The following is a 16303-nucleotide window of genomic DNA, read 5'->3' as shown; positions in this document are numbered from 1 at the left end:
CTATGATCCAATAACATGCAAGGGATAATTTCAACTCTTTTGCATTTATTTAAATATGTTCTGTGAGCTAATATATGGTCTATTTTAGAGAATGTCCCATGTACTGCTGAGAAGAATGTATATTCTGATGTAGTTGGATGGAACACTCTGTATATGTCTATCAAGTCCATTTGTTCACATGTGTGATTCAGTTCTGTTATTTCTTTGCTGATTTTCTGTCTGGTTGATCTGTCCCTTGGTGTCAATGGTGTGTTAAGATCTCCTGTTACAGTTGTGTGACTGATAATTTGGTTTTTCGTTTCTGTTAATACTTGTTTTATATAACTGGGTGCTCTGGAATTTGGTGTATATATATTTAAGATAGTTATCTCTTCCTCTTGAAGTTTTCCCCTAACCAGTATGTAGTAACCTTCTTTGTCTCTTCTGATCATTATTGGCTTAAAGTCCACATTGTCTGCAAACAGAATGGCTACTCCTGCTTGTTTTTGGATTCCTGTTGCATGAAGTATTGTTTTTCATCCTTTGACTTTCAGTCTGTGAGTATCCTTTTGGGTTAGATGGATTTCTTGTAGACAGCATATGGTTGGATTTTGTTTCTTGATCCATTCTCGCAGTCTGTTTCTTTTAATTGGTGCATTGAGACCATTTACATTAATGGTTATAACTGTTATATGTTGGTTTATTGCTGACATGTTATCTTTCTGCTGTTGCATCTTTATCTTTCTGTTCTGTTTAATTATCTGCTTTGCTTAGTGGTTTTTTCCTAAGTGTATCTAAACTGTCTTTCAATATTTTTTGCAGGGTTGGTTTGGTGTTCATGAAGTTCTTCAGCTGTTCTTTGTCATGGAAGTATCGTATTTCACCATCTATTTTGAATGATAGTTTTTCAGGATATATCAGTCTAGGTTGGAAATCATTTTGCTTTAGGATCTGGAATACTTCACTCCATGCTCTTCTTGACTTTATTGTTTGTGCTGAGAAGTCTGCTGTGATTCTGATAGGTTTTCCTTTATAAGTGATCTGTCTTTTCTCTCTGACAGCTTTTAATAATCTATTCTTGTGTTGGATTTCTGGGATGGTGATTATTATATGTCTGGGTGTAGTTTTATTTTGGTTATGAGTATTTGGAGTTCTATATGCTTCACTGATCCTGATGTCAGTTTCTGATCTCATGCTTGGGAAATTTTCAGCTATTACTTCTCTAAATATCCTCTTGATATCCTTTATGTTGTGTCCTTCTTTTTCATTAATCCCTATCATTCTTATGTTATTCTTCTTTGCATCGTCTTGCAGTTGTTGAATTGTTGTTTCCTGATTCCTTGTTATTTTTAAAAGATCTTTCCTTTCCTGTTCACTAGCTGCAATCCTGTCTTCAAGGTCTGAAATTCTATCTTCACTTTCATTAAGGCAGTTTTTACAACTTTCAGTGGAGTTTTTTATTTCCTGTATATCTCTGTGCATCTGCATTATGTATTCTGTTTGTTTCTTATATTGCTCATCTAGGGATTCTATCTTTTTGTTTAGTTCCTCCAGTTTTTTATCTGTGTTTTCTTTAGATATATTTAGAATCTCTTTCATTTCTTTTATCATTTCTTCTTTTATCTGGGAGATTATTTGGAGTTTGAATTTCTTTAAAGCTTCGTGGAGTTGCTTGTCAACTTCAGTAGCTATTGTGTCTGATATATGAGGTGGATGGGATATATTTTCTTCTAAATACATTCCTCCTAGGGTTTCCTGAGATGGGCTGGAGGTTTGAGGTTGTAATTTGGTCTTTCGTTTTGTCATTTTCCTATATTTCTGTGTTTCAATTGTTATTTGAAAGCTTCCTCAGGATCTGTTGAAAATCCCCTTCTATGTTTGCAGCTACTGAGATTCTGGCACCATGCTACCCCAAGCCATTGGGCCTGCAGAACCAGTGGTCCTCCTCTGCCTGCTCAGAACTCCGCAGTTCCAGACAAGCTGGGCCTCAGGGACACTGTGCGCCCACCTGCCCCTTGGAAGCTCCACAGCTCTTCAATCGCAGCCGGGTTAGGGTACTCACCACAGGCCGTGGTGCCTCAGGAGCCTGTGATCCCTCCCTGCTTGCAGAGATATCCACAGTCCTCCAGACAAAGGAAGGCGCAGCAGCAAAACAGGCTGGGCTCGGGGGGATAGCGTGGGCCCGCCCACCCGTCGGGAGCTCAGCAGACCTCCAAGTGCAGCCGGGATGGGGAGGCGGATGTAGTGGTCTCTAACCCGCCGCTCCACTTCACTGCACCCGGAAGCCTGGGGGGTCCGGAACAGTCTGAGATTTGGGCAGAGTGTGCTGAGCACTCACCACAGGCTGAGGTGCCTCAGGAACCTGCGATCCCTCCCTGCTTGCAGAGATATTCAGTCCTCCAGGCAAAGGAAGGGGCTTCTGCCAACTTTCTATTTCTTGCTTACTTCCTCTGGTTAGAACGTTCATTACAATTTTGAATAGAAGCAGTGAGAGAGGAAATCTTGTCTTGTTCCTGAATTTAGAGGGAGGAAGTTTCAGTCTTTCAGCATTAAGCAAAATCCCAGATTGAAGTGTACCGATTTGGTTTCTCCTTTTGGCATGTAGATGATAATCTCATTGTGTCCTTTGAGATAGACAGATAGACAGAGAGAGGGAGAGAGAGAGAGAGGGAGAGAGAGAGAGAGAGAGAGAGAGAGAGAGAGAGACAGAGAGAGAGAGACAGAGAGAGAGCAAACATGCAGAGATCCAAATCACATTCATTCCTGTCTCTTCTTCCAAGGGTACTAATGCTATCAGATAAGGGTCCTACTCTTAAGACCTCATTTAACTTTACCTCTATAAAGGGACTTCTCTGTAAACACAATTAAATTAGGGATTCAATATATAAATTGCAGGGAAAGGAGAGACAGAAATAATCAATACATAGACTTCTCTTTAACTTTTCAGAAGAGTTTAAAAAGAATTTGTTTGGTATAATTCTCCAGAGAAAACACCTGGTTCTGGAATTTTGTCAGTTTGTGATCATTAATTTAATAATCTCTTTCTTCTCTCTCTCTCTTTTCTTTCTTGTACTGGGGATCAAACTCAGGACCTTGTGCATGCCAGGCAGGCACTTATGCCACTGAGCTATAACCCTAGCCCTCAAATTTTCTATTTCTTTTTTTTGATTTTCAATAATACATGTTTGTAGTACATAATGATTACATTTACCATAGGGGATCAGTACATGTACATAATAAATCTTAATTGTTTTTATTTCCCCTTCAGCTCTTTCCCCTGGCTGCCTCTTTCCTTCTTTTATTCCCTCTCTACTCTCCAGCATCCATCCATCTCGATCCCCTTCCCCTTCGACAAAAATCTATCTCCCTACTTCCTAATGTCTATCTTTTATTTTGCTATTTAGAAATGGGCTTCTCATGTAAGAGAAACCATGTGATATTTAAACCTGTGTGTGTGAGTTATTTCACCTAACATTATGGTCTCAAGGTGTATCCATTTTGCTACAAACGTCTTAAATTTACCCTTCTTTATGGTAGAGCAGTACTCTATTGTGTATGAACACCACATTTTCTTTAACCATTCATCTGTTGATGGACACATAGGCTGTTTTCAACATTCAGCTATTATTACTTATGCTCCTATGATATATATATATATGACTCACTGTAATATGTCTGTAACTCTTTTTGGAAGATAATTAGGAGAATAGCCGAGTTGATTGGAGTTTCTGTCGTTAGGTTTCTGAAGAATCTCTACTATTTTCATTGTGGTTGTACCAGCCTACATTCCCACCAATGGTGTAGAAGGGTTGCTTTTTTCCCCCCAGCCTCACCAGCACCAGTTATTATTTGAGTTCTTGACAATGGCCGTTCTTTCTAGGGGGAAGATAGAACCTGAGGGTTGCTTTAATTTGCATTATTCTTATGGCCAGAGCTGTTGAACATTTCTTGATGTATCTATTGTCCACTTACATTTCTTTTTTTGAGAAGTGTCTATTCATTTCACTCATCCATTTTTGACTGGATCTTTTATTTGGGGGTTCTAATTTTTTAAGCTCTTTATGTAATGTAGGTATTAGTGTTCTGTGGGGTAGTTGGCAATTTTTTTATACTCTGTAGGTTGTTTCTTTTGCTGTGCACAGGGCTTTAATTTGATATGATCCCATAACTGTACTGTTTCCTGTGCAACCAATTTATGTTCAGAAAGTCCTAAGTTTATGACTTCAAGTATTTTACCATTTTATCTTCCAGCAGATTAAGTGTTTCTGTTTTAGTACTCAGGTCTTTGATCCATTTTGATTTAGGTTTAATTTAAGGTGAGAGATTTGGGTCTATTTTCAGTCATCTGCATATGGACAGCCAGATTCCCCAGTGACATTTATTGAAGTTATCTTTCCTTTAGTGTATGTTTTTGGCTCCTCCATCAAAAATCAAATAGTTGAATGTGGTTTGCTTTATTTTTTCTTGCATCTTTTATTCTGTTCCTGGTTCACATGTCTGTTTCTGTCACTGTGGCTCTGGAATGTAACTTCAGATCTGTTCCCCACTTTACTGTTTTTGTCCAGGACTGTTCTTGCTATTCTAGACCTCTCTGGCCTCCATATGAATTTTAGGATTGTTTTCTCCCGTCCTGTGAAGAATGTCATTATTATTTGATTAGGATCATGTTGAATCTGTGTATCAGTTTTGGGAGTATGGCCATTTTGACTATATTGGTTCTGCCTATCCAGGAACAGGGAATATCATTCTATTTTCCAATGTCCTCTTCAATCTCTTTTTTCAGAGGACTGTAGTTTTCATTGTAGAAGTCTTTCATTTCTTTGATTAGGCTAATTCATAAGCATTTAGCTTTTTTTGGTGTGATGATGAATGGTTTGGTTTTCCTAATTTCTTTCTCAGTGTTGGTATACAGGAATACTGTTAATTCTTGTGATGGTTTTATAATCCTGCTAAATTGCTGAATTTGGTTATTAATTCTGGGAGTCTTTTGGTAGAATTTTTTGGGTCTTCTATGTACAAGATTGTGTTGCCTGCAAATAGTGATTACTTTTCCTCCTATATATATCCTACATATAAAAATTATGTAATTTTGGGGGCCTGCTTTTAGTACTGTGTTAAACACCACTGTGTTAGTGGTGATAGTAGGACATCATTTTCTTTCTTCTGATTTTAGGGGGAAAGCTTTTAGTTTTCCCCCGTTTACTATGATGTTGGCAGTGTTTGCTATAGCTTTTATCAGCTTGGGATAAGGTGCTTCTGTATCTATTTTTTTCAGTATTTTTACCATGAATGGATGTTGGATTTTGTCAAAGGCTTTTCCTGTGCCTACTGAGATTAACATTCAAGAGACTGGACTGTAGTTCAGTTTTTTGGTTGGACTCTGCCTGTTTTAGAATTACATAATTTTAGTTTCTAAGATGACTTTGGGTATACTCCTTCCCTTTAAGTTTTATTAAAGAGCCTGAAGAGTATTGGTGTTATATTTTCCCTGGAGCTTTTGTAGAATTCAGCGGTGAACTCATATAGTCTTGAACTTTTCTTAGTGGGTAAGTTTTTATTTTTAGATTATCATTACTACGGCATGTATTTCATTGCCCGTTATTGGATTATTCAGTTTATATCTTCTTGGTTCAGTTTTGGTAATTCACACATATCAAGGAATCTATTCATTTTCTGAACTCCCCAATTTATTAAAACACTAGTTCGTGAAATAGTTGCTAATATTCTGACTTTTGGCAGTGTCTGGTGTGACTTTAACCTTTTCATTTCTAACTGCACTGATTTGGCTCTTTTTTAAAGTAAGACTGGCTAAGTATTTGTTTTATTCTTTCAAAGAACCACTTTCTTGTATTACTAATTCTTTATTATTATTATTATTGTTATTTTTTGGCTCAATTTCTGCTCTGATGTTACCACCTAAAGACCAGACAGGCTGGATAGCCACTCAACAATATTTAGATTCAAATCAAGGCAGAAAAGTGAGGCAAGTGGGAGCTTCTCAGTCCATCAGATTTCGCAGCACACAGAAGGACCTGGCTTCCCATATGGTCAAGGGCTTGTCTTGCTGCAGCTGCAGATTAGGAGGTGGTTGACACCTCTCATGCGCCACTGGTCTCAGGACCCAGGTACCTGTTCCTCCTCCTCTCCTTGGACCCCAACAGATGAGCTGCTCCTCCTTTGCACCTCCCATTCTATCCATGTCAGGTTGTGGACTCCTCCTGGTGTTTGCTTTCACGGGAGCTAAGAGATATGCCCACATGGGTTGAAATGGTCCCAGCTTTGCCACAAGCTCATTACTCAGAAGCAAACACTCTCACACACGTTTTCACTCACTTCTCTTGTCTTTATGGAATATACATGGAAAAAGCACAGAAGTCCAAACTAAAGGGACACAGCTTATTGGGTATTGGTCCAATCTACCTGGCAACATGGGACATGGATGCAAAATAATGACTAAGAAAGTTCTGCAGTTGACTTCTGGGATGACCCAATGTTTTCTGTGCAACAAAAGGCCTTGTGTCCGAAAGTTCATGGCTTTTACTGGTATCAATCGGGGAGGTAGGTGGTGGTTGCAGAAGTGTGAGGAGAAAGAAACTTTGCAAGCATTGGCTGTCATGAGAAACAGCAATCTTGTACCAAGCACAAAGGCCTCTAATCAGTAATATAAGGATAGGCTGATGTATGCAAGCCTGGCACCTTTACTGCCACGAAGGTACAATTCTGAGTCCTATGGCCTCAGCTGGGATGTCATCTCATATCTCAGCCCTGAAATCTCACAGGCTCTTGCTTGAGCCCCATTCTAGCTATTGACATGGTGGCTATTTACACCCACATGTGCCACTTTGCTATTAATGAGACTACCAGTGGCTCAGCCGAACTCAGCAACGTTCTTTGTCATTTAAGGGAACGTCTGTTTTAATACAGCCAGCTCTGCACACCTCAATGAGCAGGGTGAAGGGGAAGTCTGGGAAGGATGGGGGCAGGGAGCTTCAATTCTCTGGAGAGCACAGCTTGGCCATCTCCTACACAAAGCCACCTGAGGCAACTTCTTACTTCAAGAAAGTGCATTTCCTTTTAAAGGACTGAACAAGGATTGTCCACCCACTCCATCCCCTGGAAGATGTGGAGTGGCCCACTGTGCCAACAAAAAGCCACTCATGAAGTGCAGAGGCTGCTCATCAAGTGCCACCACTTGTTCCAAAGCTAAACTCCATGCCATGACTGCTTCCTCCACTGTCATCTGTGGAGGAGGCCTGTGGGATTGCTACTCAAGCAGAGGGCAGAGAACGGCCAAACCGCTGCAGTGTGGGAAGGGGTCATTTGCAACAGAAGCTCCTTCAGCCCTTTTGGGTTTTGATGACAGATCAGTGCCCTTCCCAGGAGGTGACACTGCTCCCAAAGGTCTTCTTTCAAACATCATCACTGGCTGGGGATAACCTACTGCTGACCATAGCTGTACCAGGCAATGTAGTGCCAGGATCTCATTTTGAGTGTCTCATTCGTAAGGACCAGGGTTCTTGCTTCTAGGAGCAGGGAAGATGCAGAAGCAGGGGAGATGTTTCAAAGTTAATATTTCCATCACTGAGTTTAAAAGTATGGGAGTTTTCTAAAGCTGTCTTTGTAAGGAAAAAAAGTAGTAAAATGGAGTTGCTGGATACTGTTGCTAGATGTTGGGCATGAGAGAAGGAGGGGAAGACAGCACTAGAGGTTTCAGCTTTTAGGAGTGGAGTCCCTGGTTTTCTGGGGGCACCAGACCCAGTCCAGCAGGCTCCCCTCCCCCAAGTGCAGTCCTGTTGTTGAGGCACACTGGGAACTCTGTTGTGATAACTAACAATGTATCCTAATTTTGAGTTATACCAACTGCTATTTTAATGCAAATTATAAAGTAGGAAGAAAGTTCAGTTTTGTTTTTTGGTGTGGTACTGGAGATTGAACCCAGGGTCTCTGCCCTGAGCTATATCCCCAGCACATTTTTTTTTTTTTTTTTTTTTAAGAGGAAAAAGAGAAAAACACAAAACAAACCAAAGCAGTGTAAGGGTACACGTAATACAGAACTACAACAAAACAAAACAAAACAAAAAAACCAAAACAAACAAAAAAAACCATAACAGTAAGAAATCACCTGTTAGTATATTACATATTATCATCTTGAAAATAGTTCCTCAAATCACAGTATCAAAGAATACAAGGTGGACATTCAAACAGGGAGACTGCAAACAGCTGTGTTCAATGATCCAAAAACATTGATATAGTCAGCTATTTAACACCCCTAAACACACTTGCTGTTATATCCGTTAGAGCTCTTTTTCTTTCTTTTTTTTTTTTTCCCTCTCTTTTTTACAACAAAATTCACACACTTTGGATTTCATTACTCCTTAGTGCTTATTACTTTTTTTGGGGGGGGGGGAAGAATACAGTCAAACATGGCAAAACAAAGCTGTCAGTCAATACCAAGGATAGACATAGCACATGATGTAGAACAGAGTACAAGTTTATCAACAATGGTTATCAACGTTGTCCCTTGTTTCCTTAAAAAGAATTGTCTATCTCATTAGAAATTATAAAGTTGGACAAAACAGTAGAGAACAAGACCAACAAAACTTAGGCATTGTAAACATTACAGGACTTCCAAAGAAGACAATAGTCAAACCAGAATGGGTATCTTAGTGAATCTTATTGTCTTCAAAGTAGTTGCCTATGTCTTCAAACTTGATACTACCATATAGAATGGAACAGAGTCTAATCAGTCAAAACAAGATCATGGGAGTACTACAGGACTTCAAAACAAGTTAATAGGAAATCAAAAAGAGTTACTATTTATATATCCTAATTTTTTGAATTTTTTCTTTAATTAAGACAAACATAAGAAATGACTAAATAATTTTTTTAAAACAATAAGGGGGAGATTGAGATAAAACAGGACATAACAATATAACAATAGAGGTCACAGCATGACTGTTTCAACAACCTAGTACTTCACCACCATATAACCTGACTTAATAGTAGTTACCATAGTGTCTTTTTCCTTGAAATATTTGGATAAAACTTCATATACTCTAGCTTCAAATATTTTCAAATCAAGAAGCCCAGAATAAAGCCTTTCTAATTAATGAGTGAAAACTTTATAAGGCTCCAAGGCCACCTAATGATCCCCAGCACATTTTTATTTTTAATGTTTTAGACAGTGTTTTGCTAAGTCACTAAATTGCCCAGGCTATGCTCGAACTTGCCACACTTTGCCTCAGTTTCAGAGACTGCTGAGATTACAGGAGTGTATCACCACATACAGTGGGAAACGAAGACTTAAAGGCTTGTTTATGGAATAAGAAAATCACCTTATGAAAAAGGTTACAATCTTTCCTTCTTGGACTGGCTAGGAGTGCTATCATATGAGCTCCCCTAAGGTTCAGAAAACTTAGGTTAATCAACAGTTACACATCTACAACATATGTATTCCAGTTTCATTTTATTTTAGTTATAAAACAACTGCCAAAACAGTTTTAAAAAACACACAAACACAATTTTTATTCCTTTTGTTGCAGAAAATAAATATGCCCACATATTCCATATGCTTATCTATCTATAAAAGCACTTCTAAAAATGTCATTTATTGAAATCAACAGTTAATCTTTTTGGTTTTTGTATTGCAGATACCAGATAGTAGATCATTATATTTCATTAACTTTTTTGAACACCTGGCTCAAGCAACTTTGGGAAAAGGCTATTTGTGAGCTTAAAAAAATCTTATTCCAAGCGTTATTTTTAAACTGGTTACACTAAAAACAACCGACTCTTAACTTATTTTGAGAATAATCTTTCTTTTATAAAAATTGCCCCAGCTTAACACATACCCAAACTGACATAAAAAGTTGGTCTATCTTTGTAGGAATCAGCAAGAGAAGACATAGGGAGGAGGGAGGAGCAAAAATCGGCTCCTGCTATGTGAACACGGTTCGGTATGGCCTCCGAGTTCATGCTCAGACTTCCAGTTTAGCCCATGAGTTTTCAAAGTGGGAAGGCGCTTAGTCATCTAAGCCTATGTTTCTGAAAAGGTAGGACATGGATTCCCCATTGTGAATGCGCCGGATGGCTTCTGACAAGATCATGCTGATATCCACTGTTTTGATCTTGGGGCACTGAAGTTTCTGGATTTCATGGGGGATTGTATTGGTAACCACCACCTGTGAATCAAGAGAAAAAAACAAGAGCATCAGAGAGTCTAACAGCTTCAGGGCTGGGTGTGCCAAAGCTGTAAAGTGTTTGCCTAGCATGTATGAAGCCCTGAGTTTAATCCCCAGTAGCACACACACACACACACACAAAACCCACAAAAAAAGAAAAACCAAAAACAACAATGAAGAAATCCAAGAAGCTTCAGAGCTGATCTAAAAATATGATACGTTCTCAAAGTTCTGAGGGTCTACCTCACGGGAAGACAGGGTTTACTCAGTCTTTCTGTAGGTGTTTTGGTTTTTTGAGATAGGGTTTCACTCTATAGTCCAGGTTGGCCTCAAACTCATGATGATCCTTCTGCCTCAGCCTTCTAGGGCTGGGATTACAGGCACATGCCACCACACCTGGCTTTTTCTTTTTCTTTTTGACAGGGTTCCATTTGAACTCACTGTGTAGCCCACGCTGGCCTTGAATTTACAAGATTCTCCTGTCTCACCCTCCTGAATGTTGAGATTATAGGCATGCAGCACCACACCTGGATCTACCCAGTTTTAACAAGATTTCCAATCAATGTGAAGCTACCTGTGCTTCCCAGGTTAAGATATGATAACCTCATAGTCACAGGACAGTTAAGAGCCAAAAGGACATATGCTACAAGTATTGGGAGGATGTGGAGAAAACAAAACCCTCAAGCACTCCTGCTGAGACTGTGAAATGGAATAGGTGGTTTGGAAAATAACCTGGCAGTCCTGCAAATGTACACATAGTGCAACCATGAGAGAACATAATCTTCTAGGAAAATACACTAAAGAGAATGGGAAAACACATGTCCACACAAAAAACTGTAGATGAGTGTTGATGGTAGCAGTCAGAAAGTACAAACAACCCAACTTTCTAACAACTTATGAACAGAGAGACAAAATGTTTTCATATCCATACAATAAAAAGGGCCAGAAATACAGTTCAGGAGCTGTTATGGTTCATATCTAGATGTCCCCCACAAAAGCTCACTGGGATCATAGGTGGGGCTGTTGAAAGGTGATTGGATTAGGAGGCTGGAAGTGGCAGGTCACTGTAGGTATGACCCAAAGGGTGTATCTCCCTTCCTGACTCTAGGGGTCCACCCTCTCCTTGCTCTGCTTCCAATCACTCCGCTATGAGCGGCTTTCCTCCACCACGCCCTCTGCCGTTCCAACTAGGGAACCAAAATAAATCTCTTTCTTTTAGTTGCGGATTTCTAGTATTGTATTTTATCTCAGCAATGAGAAAGTGACTAAGACAGATTTTGGTACCAAAGGTGGGGTCACTGCTGTGATGCTACTTGAGCATGTGGTTTAGAGGTCTTTAAAACTGGTTTGTGGGAGGAGTCTGGAAAGATTTAAAAATGCCAGGTACAAAAGAAACCCAAGGATGCTATAAGCCAACCTTGAAGGGCTATATTGGGTAGAACTAAGAAGACCAGAATGCAGACAGGACTGCAGACTGCATAGACCAGTCTCAGGAAGTTTCAGTTGAGGACTCCACTGGCAAATGAATTCCAGACCATGTGGTTACACTCTGGCAGAAAATCTGTCTACATTTTGCTGACATCCTAAGACTTTGTGGGAGATTAAAATTAACAGCAGCACACTAATTAATCTGGCAGAGAAAATTTCAAGGCAGCCCAACATTTAGGGGTGTGGCATAGATACTGCTGGAAACTTTTAGCCAGTTTTATACTGAAAACTAACAGCAAAACATCCATTTAAGAAAGATTTCAATTTTGCCAGAAAGCAACAGTCTGCAAAGATAGAAAAGAAAAGAATTTGGTTCCTGAAAAGATTAGCTTTAAAATGAAGCCAAGTGTTCTGGATCAGAACAATAGGAAAAATGGCTGAAGGGCATGTCAGTAATAACAAGGCCCTTCTTTTCATAAGCTTGATGGTGCAAAGCTGTAAAGTTTTCAATTCGGAAGAGTGCCCCAGGGCACTCTGAAGGTTGCACAGGGAATTGGTTCCTGGGATTTATTTCACAGTGCTCAACCATCCAGGTACTCTGAAGGTCTGCAGTTAAGATACAAGGAAGCTTGGCTACTGCTTGAGGTGGGTAGACCTTGCCATCATTCATGTGGTGCTGATTTTATAGGCATGCAGAATGTAAGAGCTGTGAAGTCAGCAGAGTCCCACTCCGATTTCAGAAGAAGGCCTAAGCTGCCAAGCAGTGTGCCTGGCACAGCAGTATTGAAATTGAGAGTGTGAAGCCAGAGCCCAGTGGAGATCAAAAAGAGTTGAAGTCAGGAATGTGGAATATCTAAGGAAAGCATCAAAGAGTGAGCAAAGCCAGTTCAAGAGACGCCTCAGAGGGGTATCACCAATAGCAACACTCTAGGGGTGGGGCTCCCCACGCTCTTTGGAGCTCACATCTCATCACCACTTGCCCCAGGTATTGGAACTACAGGATTTAATGTTTGTCCTGCTAGGTGTCAGTCTTGCTTTTGTCTCACTATTTTTTCCTTTTGGAACAGGAATGTTTATTCTGCGCCACTTCACATCAGCAATGTTTAACTCCTTTTTCATTTTTACAGGGGCTCACAGCTAAGAATTTGCCTTGAGTGTGAGAGAACTTTGGACTTGGACTTTTCAGCAATGCTGGAACAATTAGAACTGTGATGACTCTTAAAAGATGGACTCAACGCATTTTGCCTAAGAAGATGTACATGAGTCTTTTGGGGATGGAATGTTATGGTATAGATCTAGGTGTCTCCAGGTAACCTCACAGGCAGGGTTTTTGGGTGGTGAATGGATTATGGAGGACTTATGGCTGACTTCTTGTTGGGAGGTGGGGTCTGAAGAGTTGGGTCACTGTGGTGGTGACCCGAAAGATGGCTATACTATCATAAAGTCAGCAGATTATGGGCTGAAATATGTGCCAAAATAAACCTCTCCTTCCTTAAGTTGTCACTATTGTTATTTTGTTCCAGCAGCGAGGAAGTCACCAATACAGTGGCTGACTGCTTGCCTAGCCCCCAGTCCTCAAAGATTCTGGAGCAGATGAAAATATTCTTAAATCAATTGTTAATCATCACACCACGTGGCATATTCTAATATTGACATATCCTGTATTTTTTAAGTTGGTGAAGTATATATAGGTGAACTATATCTCAATAAAGCCGTTAGTTTTTATAAAGTGGTAGAGACTGAAGCTTATATTAAGTGAAATGTGAACATTTGAACATAATTTTAACTATCAACAAATGCACTCTTGCACCTATTATGTAACTAAGTGCTCACATGTGCCAGTGCCCAGGCAACTAAACTCACACTCAGCCAGGCTCTACTACCTCATCAATGGCAGACTCTTCAATCAGCCGGGGTGCGTCAGAAGACAGCAGGCCGTGAGTTGCCATCACAAAGATCTTATATGCACCTCTTTCCTTCAGGGTATCTGCTGCAGCGAGAAAGGTGTCGACGTCATCAATGATGTCATCCTATCAAATCACAGATAAAGCAATTTTCAAGGAGGGATTTGACAACCAGGAAACAGAAAGGTCTGCCTAAATGTACTGTGACAAATCTCTGTCCACCCTTAGCACATGTAGACTGCATGGTGGCATGTCCCTGTCACCAGGTCACCTTGATGTCCCTTTAGGACTCTCCCATGGGCCTCATCCCTCATGGCACTTGCCATTGCCAGGGCTGGCTCCCCAGTGCCTCAGACTCCCTGGAGAGCATAGCTTTCATCCTGGCACCTGACTAACCAGAATGCAGATACCTCAGGAACATTTGCCAGGTCTTATTTTTCTTTTTAATGCACAGAAAAATTGTCACATGATGCTTCAGACTTTGGGGAAATAAAACCATGGCTCTTTCCCAAATTTTTTCCATTGAACATATAGGAAATATATGTTCTACACATATTCTTACAATGGTAAAATGAATGATGATTATTAAATTTTTTTTAAAAGACAGGATCTTGGATCTTGCTATATTGCCTAAACTGTTCATGAAATCCTGGGCTCATGAATTCCTATCTCTGCCTCCTGAATGGCGGGACTATAGATGTGCGACACTGAACCCAGCTGATTTTTAATATTAAAATACATTGTTCAGTGCTTTCCAATGTACAAATCAGATTCCCAGGCTCCCAACGTTCTTCTAAATTCATTATGGTATCAAACACTATATAGTTAAATAAATATTTATTTTACATATTCATATTACTCTTTCAAATGTAGACCAACATGTTATAATCTTTCTTTCTTTCTTTCAGACCACTACTGGTAAGACAGTATAGCAATGCTAGAAAACAGTCTGATAGTTTCCTATGAGACTAAATCTGCAACCATCATCTAAACTAACCAAACTTGTGGGCATGAAACCAGAGAAATTAAAACTCTATTCACATAAAAACCCATACACGGAAGTACTCAGCAGTTTTATTTATGACTCAAATGTCCTTTAAGAAACAGTTAAATTATGGTATATGTTATGAATACTGCTTAGCAATTACAAAGAACCACTTATTACATTAGAAAACAATGTGGCATGATCCCAAGGGAATCATGCTAGGTGAAAAAAAAACTTAAAAAGGTTAAAGACTATGTATTTTATGTATATGACAACATAGAAGTGAGAATTACGGAGACAAAGACAGATTCATGCTTGCCAGGAGCTGGATGAGTAGCGAGAAGGAGGGAACAGCTACAATGGGGTGACATGATTCAGGTTTGGGTGACAGGCTGGCTGTATATCCTGCGTGCAGTGGTGGCAATGTGCACACATACAGTATAAATGTGTAAGTTGGTGCATGCACACAGGACATGTGACTGGCATTATCTAAATAAGCTGTGTTCAGTCCCCAACACCGTACACCAAAAATAAAATTTAAGACAGTATATGAGCTCTGTGGCTTGGGGTACTGTGCCTTCCAAATTGTTATTGTGTCACAGCTTAACCAACCAAGGACATGAGGTCAAGCGTAAGCAAGAGCTCCCTGCACATCTTTTCCCTACTTCCTGTCACTCTGTAATTTAAAAAAAAATTTTTTTTTCAAAAACTTGCAATTGTAATTGAAAGGGGGAACAAATTGCTACTGAATCTATACTATGTTGTTATGTAGACTTCGCCAGTTAAATAAACTAATGGACGGTTAGTACCCTGTAGGGTAACACATGAGACAGATTCCTAATTCTAATGGACAGTTAGTACCCTGTAGGGTAACACCGGAGACAGATTTCTAATTCGAAAAGGTACAAAAGACACCAAGCACTAGGGGATAGGGGGCACCCAGTATGGAGCCTGAGAAACTGTTTTCCTCACTTTGAAAATACCTGGCTGCACTCACTGAGGCTGTAAATGTGTGGATCTTCAAATCCAGTAACTGTACTCCAGATAACCAGAAATCCTCACAGGATGCACCATAAAATAGGCACAAGCATGATCAAAGTAGTATTACTCAGAAACAGAAAAAACTATGTGCTTAATGCTTGGAGGAGAGACAAATCAGCTGTGTGACAGTTACACCATGGGACACAATTCAGCAGCAAGAAAGAGTAACAGGCAACTACAGGTCACTACATGAGAAAGTTCAGCAACAGGGCTAAACAAAGAAGTCACAAGGTACACAGAAATACATAAACACCAAAACAAGCAAACTGAACAGTACAGCATGTAAGGACACACACACTTTCACAGTGTACTATAATGCTAAGTAAGGGCCAGAATGAACGTTGGCAGGCTGGTAAAGTGGGAGCAGAGGGAGAATGAGGCAATACCCAGGGAAGACTTCCAGACACGTGTGGTCTCTCTTGAGCACCCAGGAATTCATTCTAGACTTCGTGATGCAAAGAGCAAGTAAACTCTTTTCGTGCACTGGTTTTATGGTATGCGGACAGATCTGTTTTGTTTTTCTGCAGTGCTGGGTATGTAACCCAGGGCTTCACGCATGCTAAGCCTGTGCTGCACCAGTGAGTTACATATCCCTTGTCTCTGGTATCTTTTTAAAACAAGCTATTATCAACTTTATACTCTATTTTTAATATCATAAAACAATTTCCTACATCGTGATCAACAAACAGCTGCACAAAATTTAGTTCAGTAGTTACTGATTTCTTTAATAAACTCTTGATAGAGCATTTTTCAACTTGTGGGACAAAATAAACATCTAGCAACAG

General features: G+C 39.9%; 1 protein-coding gene across 4 annotated transcripts in view; it reads right to left on the bottom strand.

The window, feature by feature from the left end:
* Positions 1-9428: 9428 nt before the first annotated feature.
* The window catches only part of Prpsap2 (phosphoribosyl pyrophosphate synthetase associated protein 2), a 37056-nt gene continuing 30181 nt past the window's right edge, over positions 9429-16303 (bottom strand). For all 4 annotated transcript variants that reach the window (XM_003465220.5, XM_005001645.4, XM_063242537.1 and 1 more), the window contains 2 exons: positions 13472-13618; positions 9429-10160 (listed from right to left, as the gene is read on the bottom strand). In XM_003465220.5, coding sequence (XP_003465268.1) covers positions 10002-10160; positions 13472-13618 — 306 coding nt within the window. In that variant the 3' untranslated portion in view covers positions 9429-10001. The remainder of the gene's footprint in view (positions 10161-13471; positions 13619-16303) is intronic.

The sequence above is a fragment of the Cavia porcellus genome, unplaced genomic scaffold (genome assembly GCF_034190915.1).
Source record: "Cavia porcellus strain 051 isolate PalLab524CR breed Dunkin Hartley unplaced genomic scaffold, mCavPor4.1 scaffold_32, whole genome shotgun sequence".
Lineage (NCBI taxonomy): Eukaryota > Metazoa > Chordata > Mammalia > Rodentia > Caviidae > Cavia > Cavia porcellus.
The sequence above is the reverse complement of the archived record's forward strand: the minus strand, read 5'-3'. Positions and strand labels throughout refer to the sequence as shown.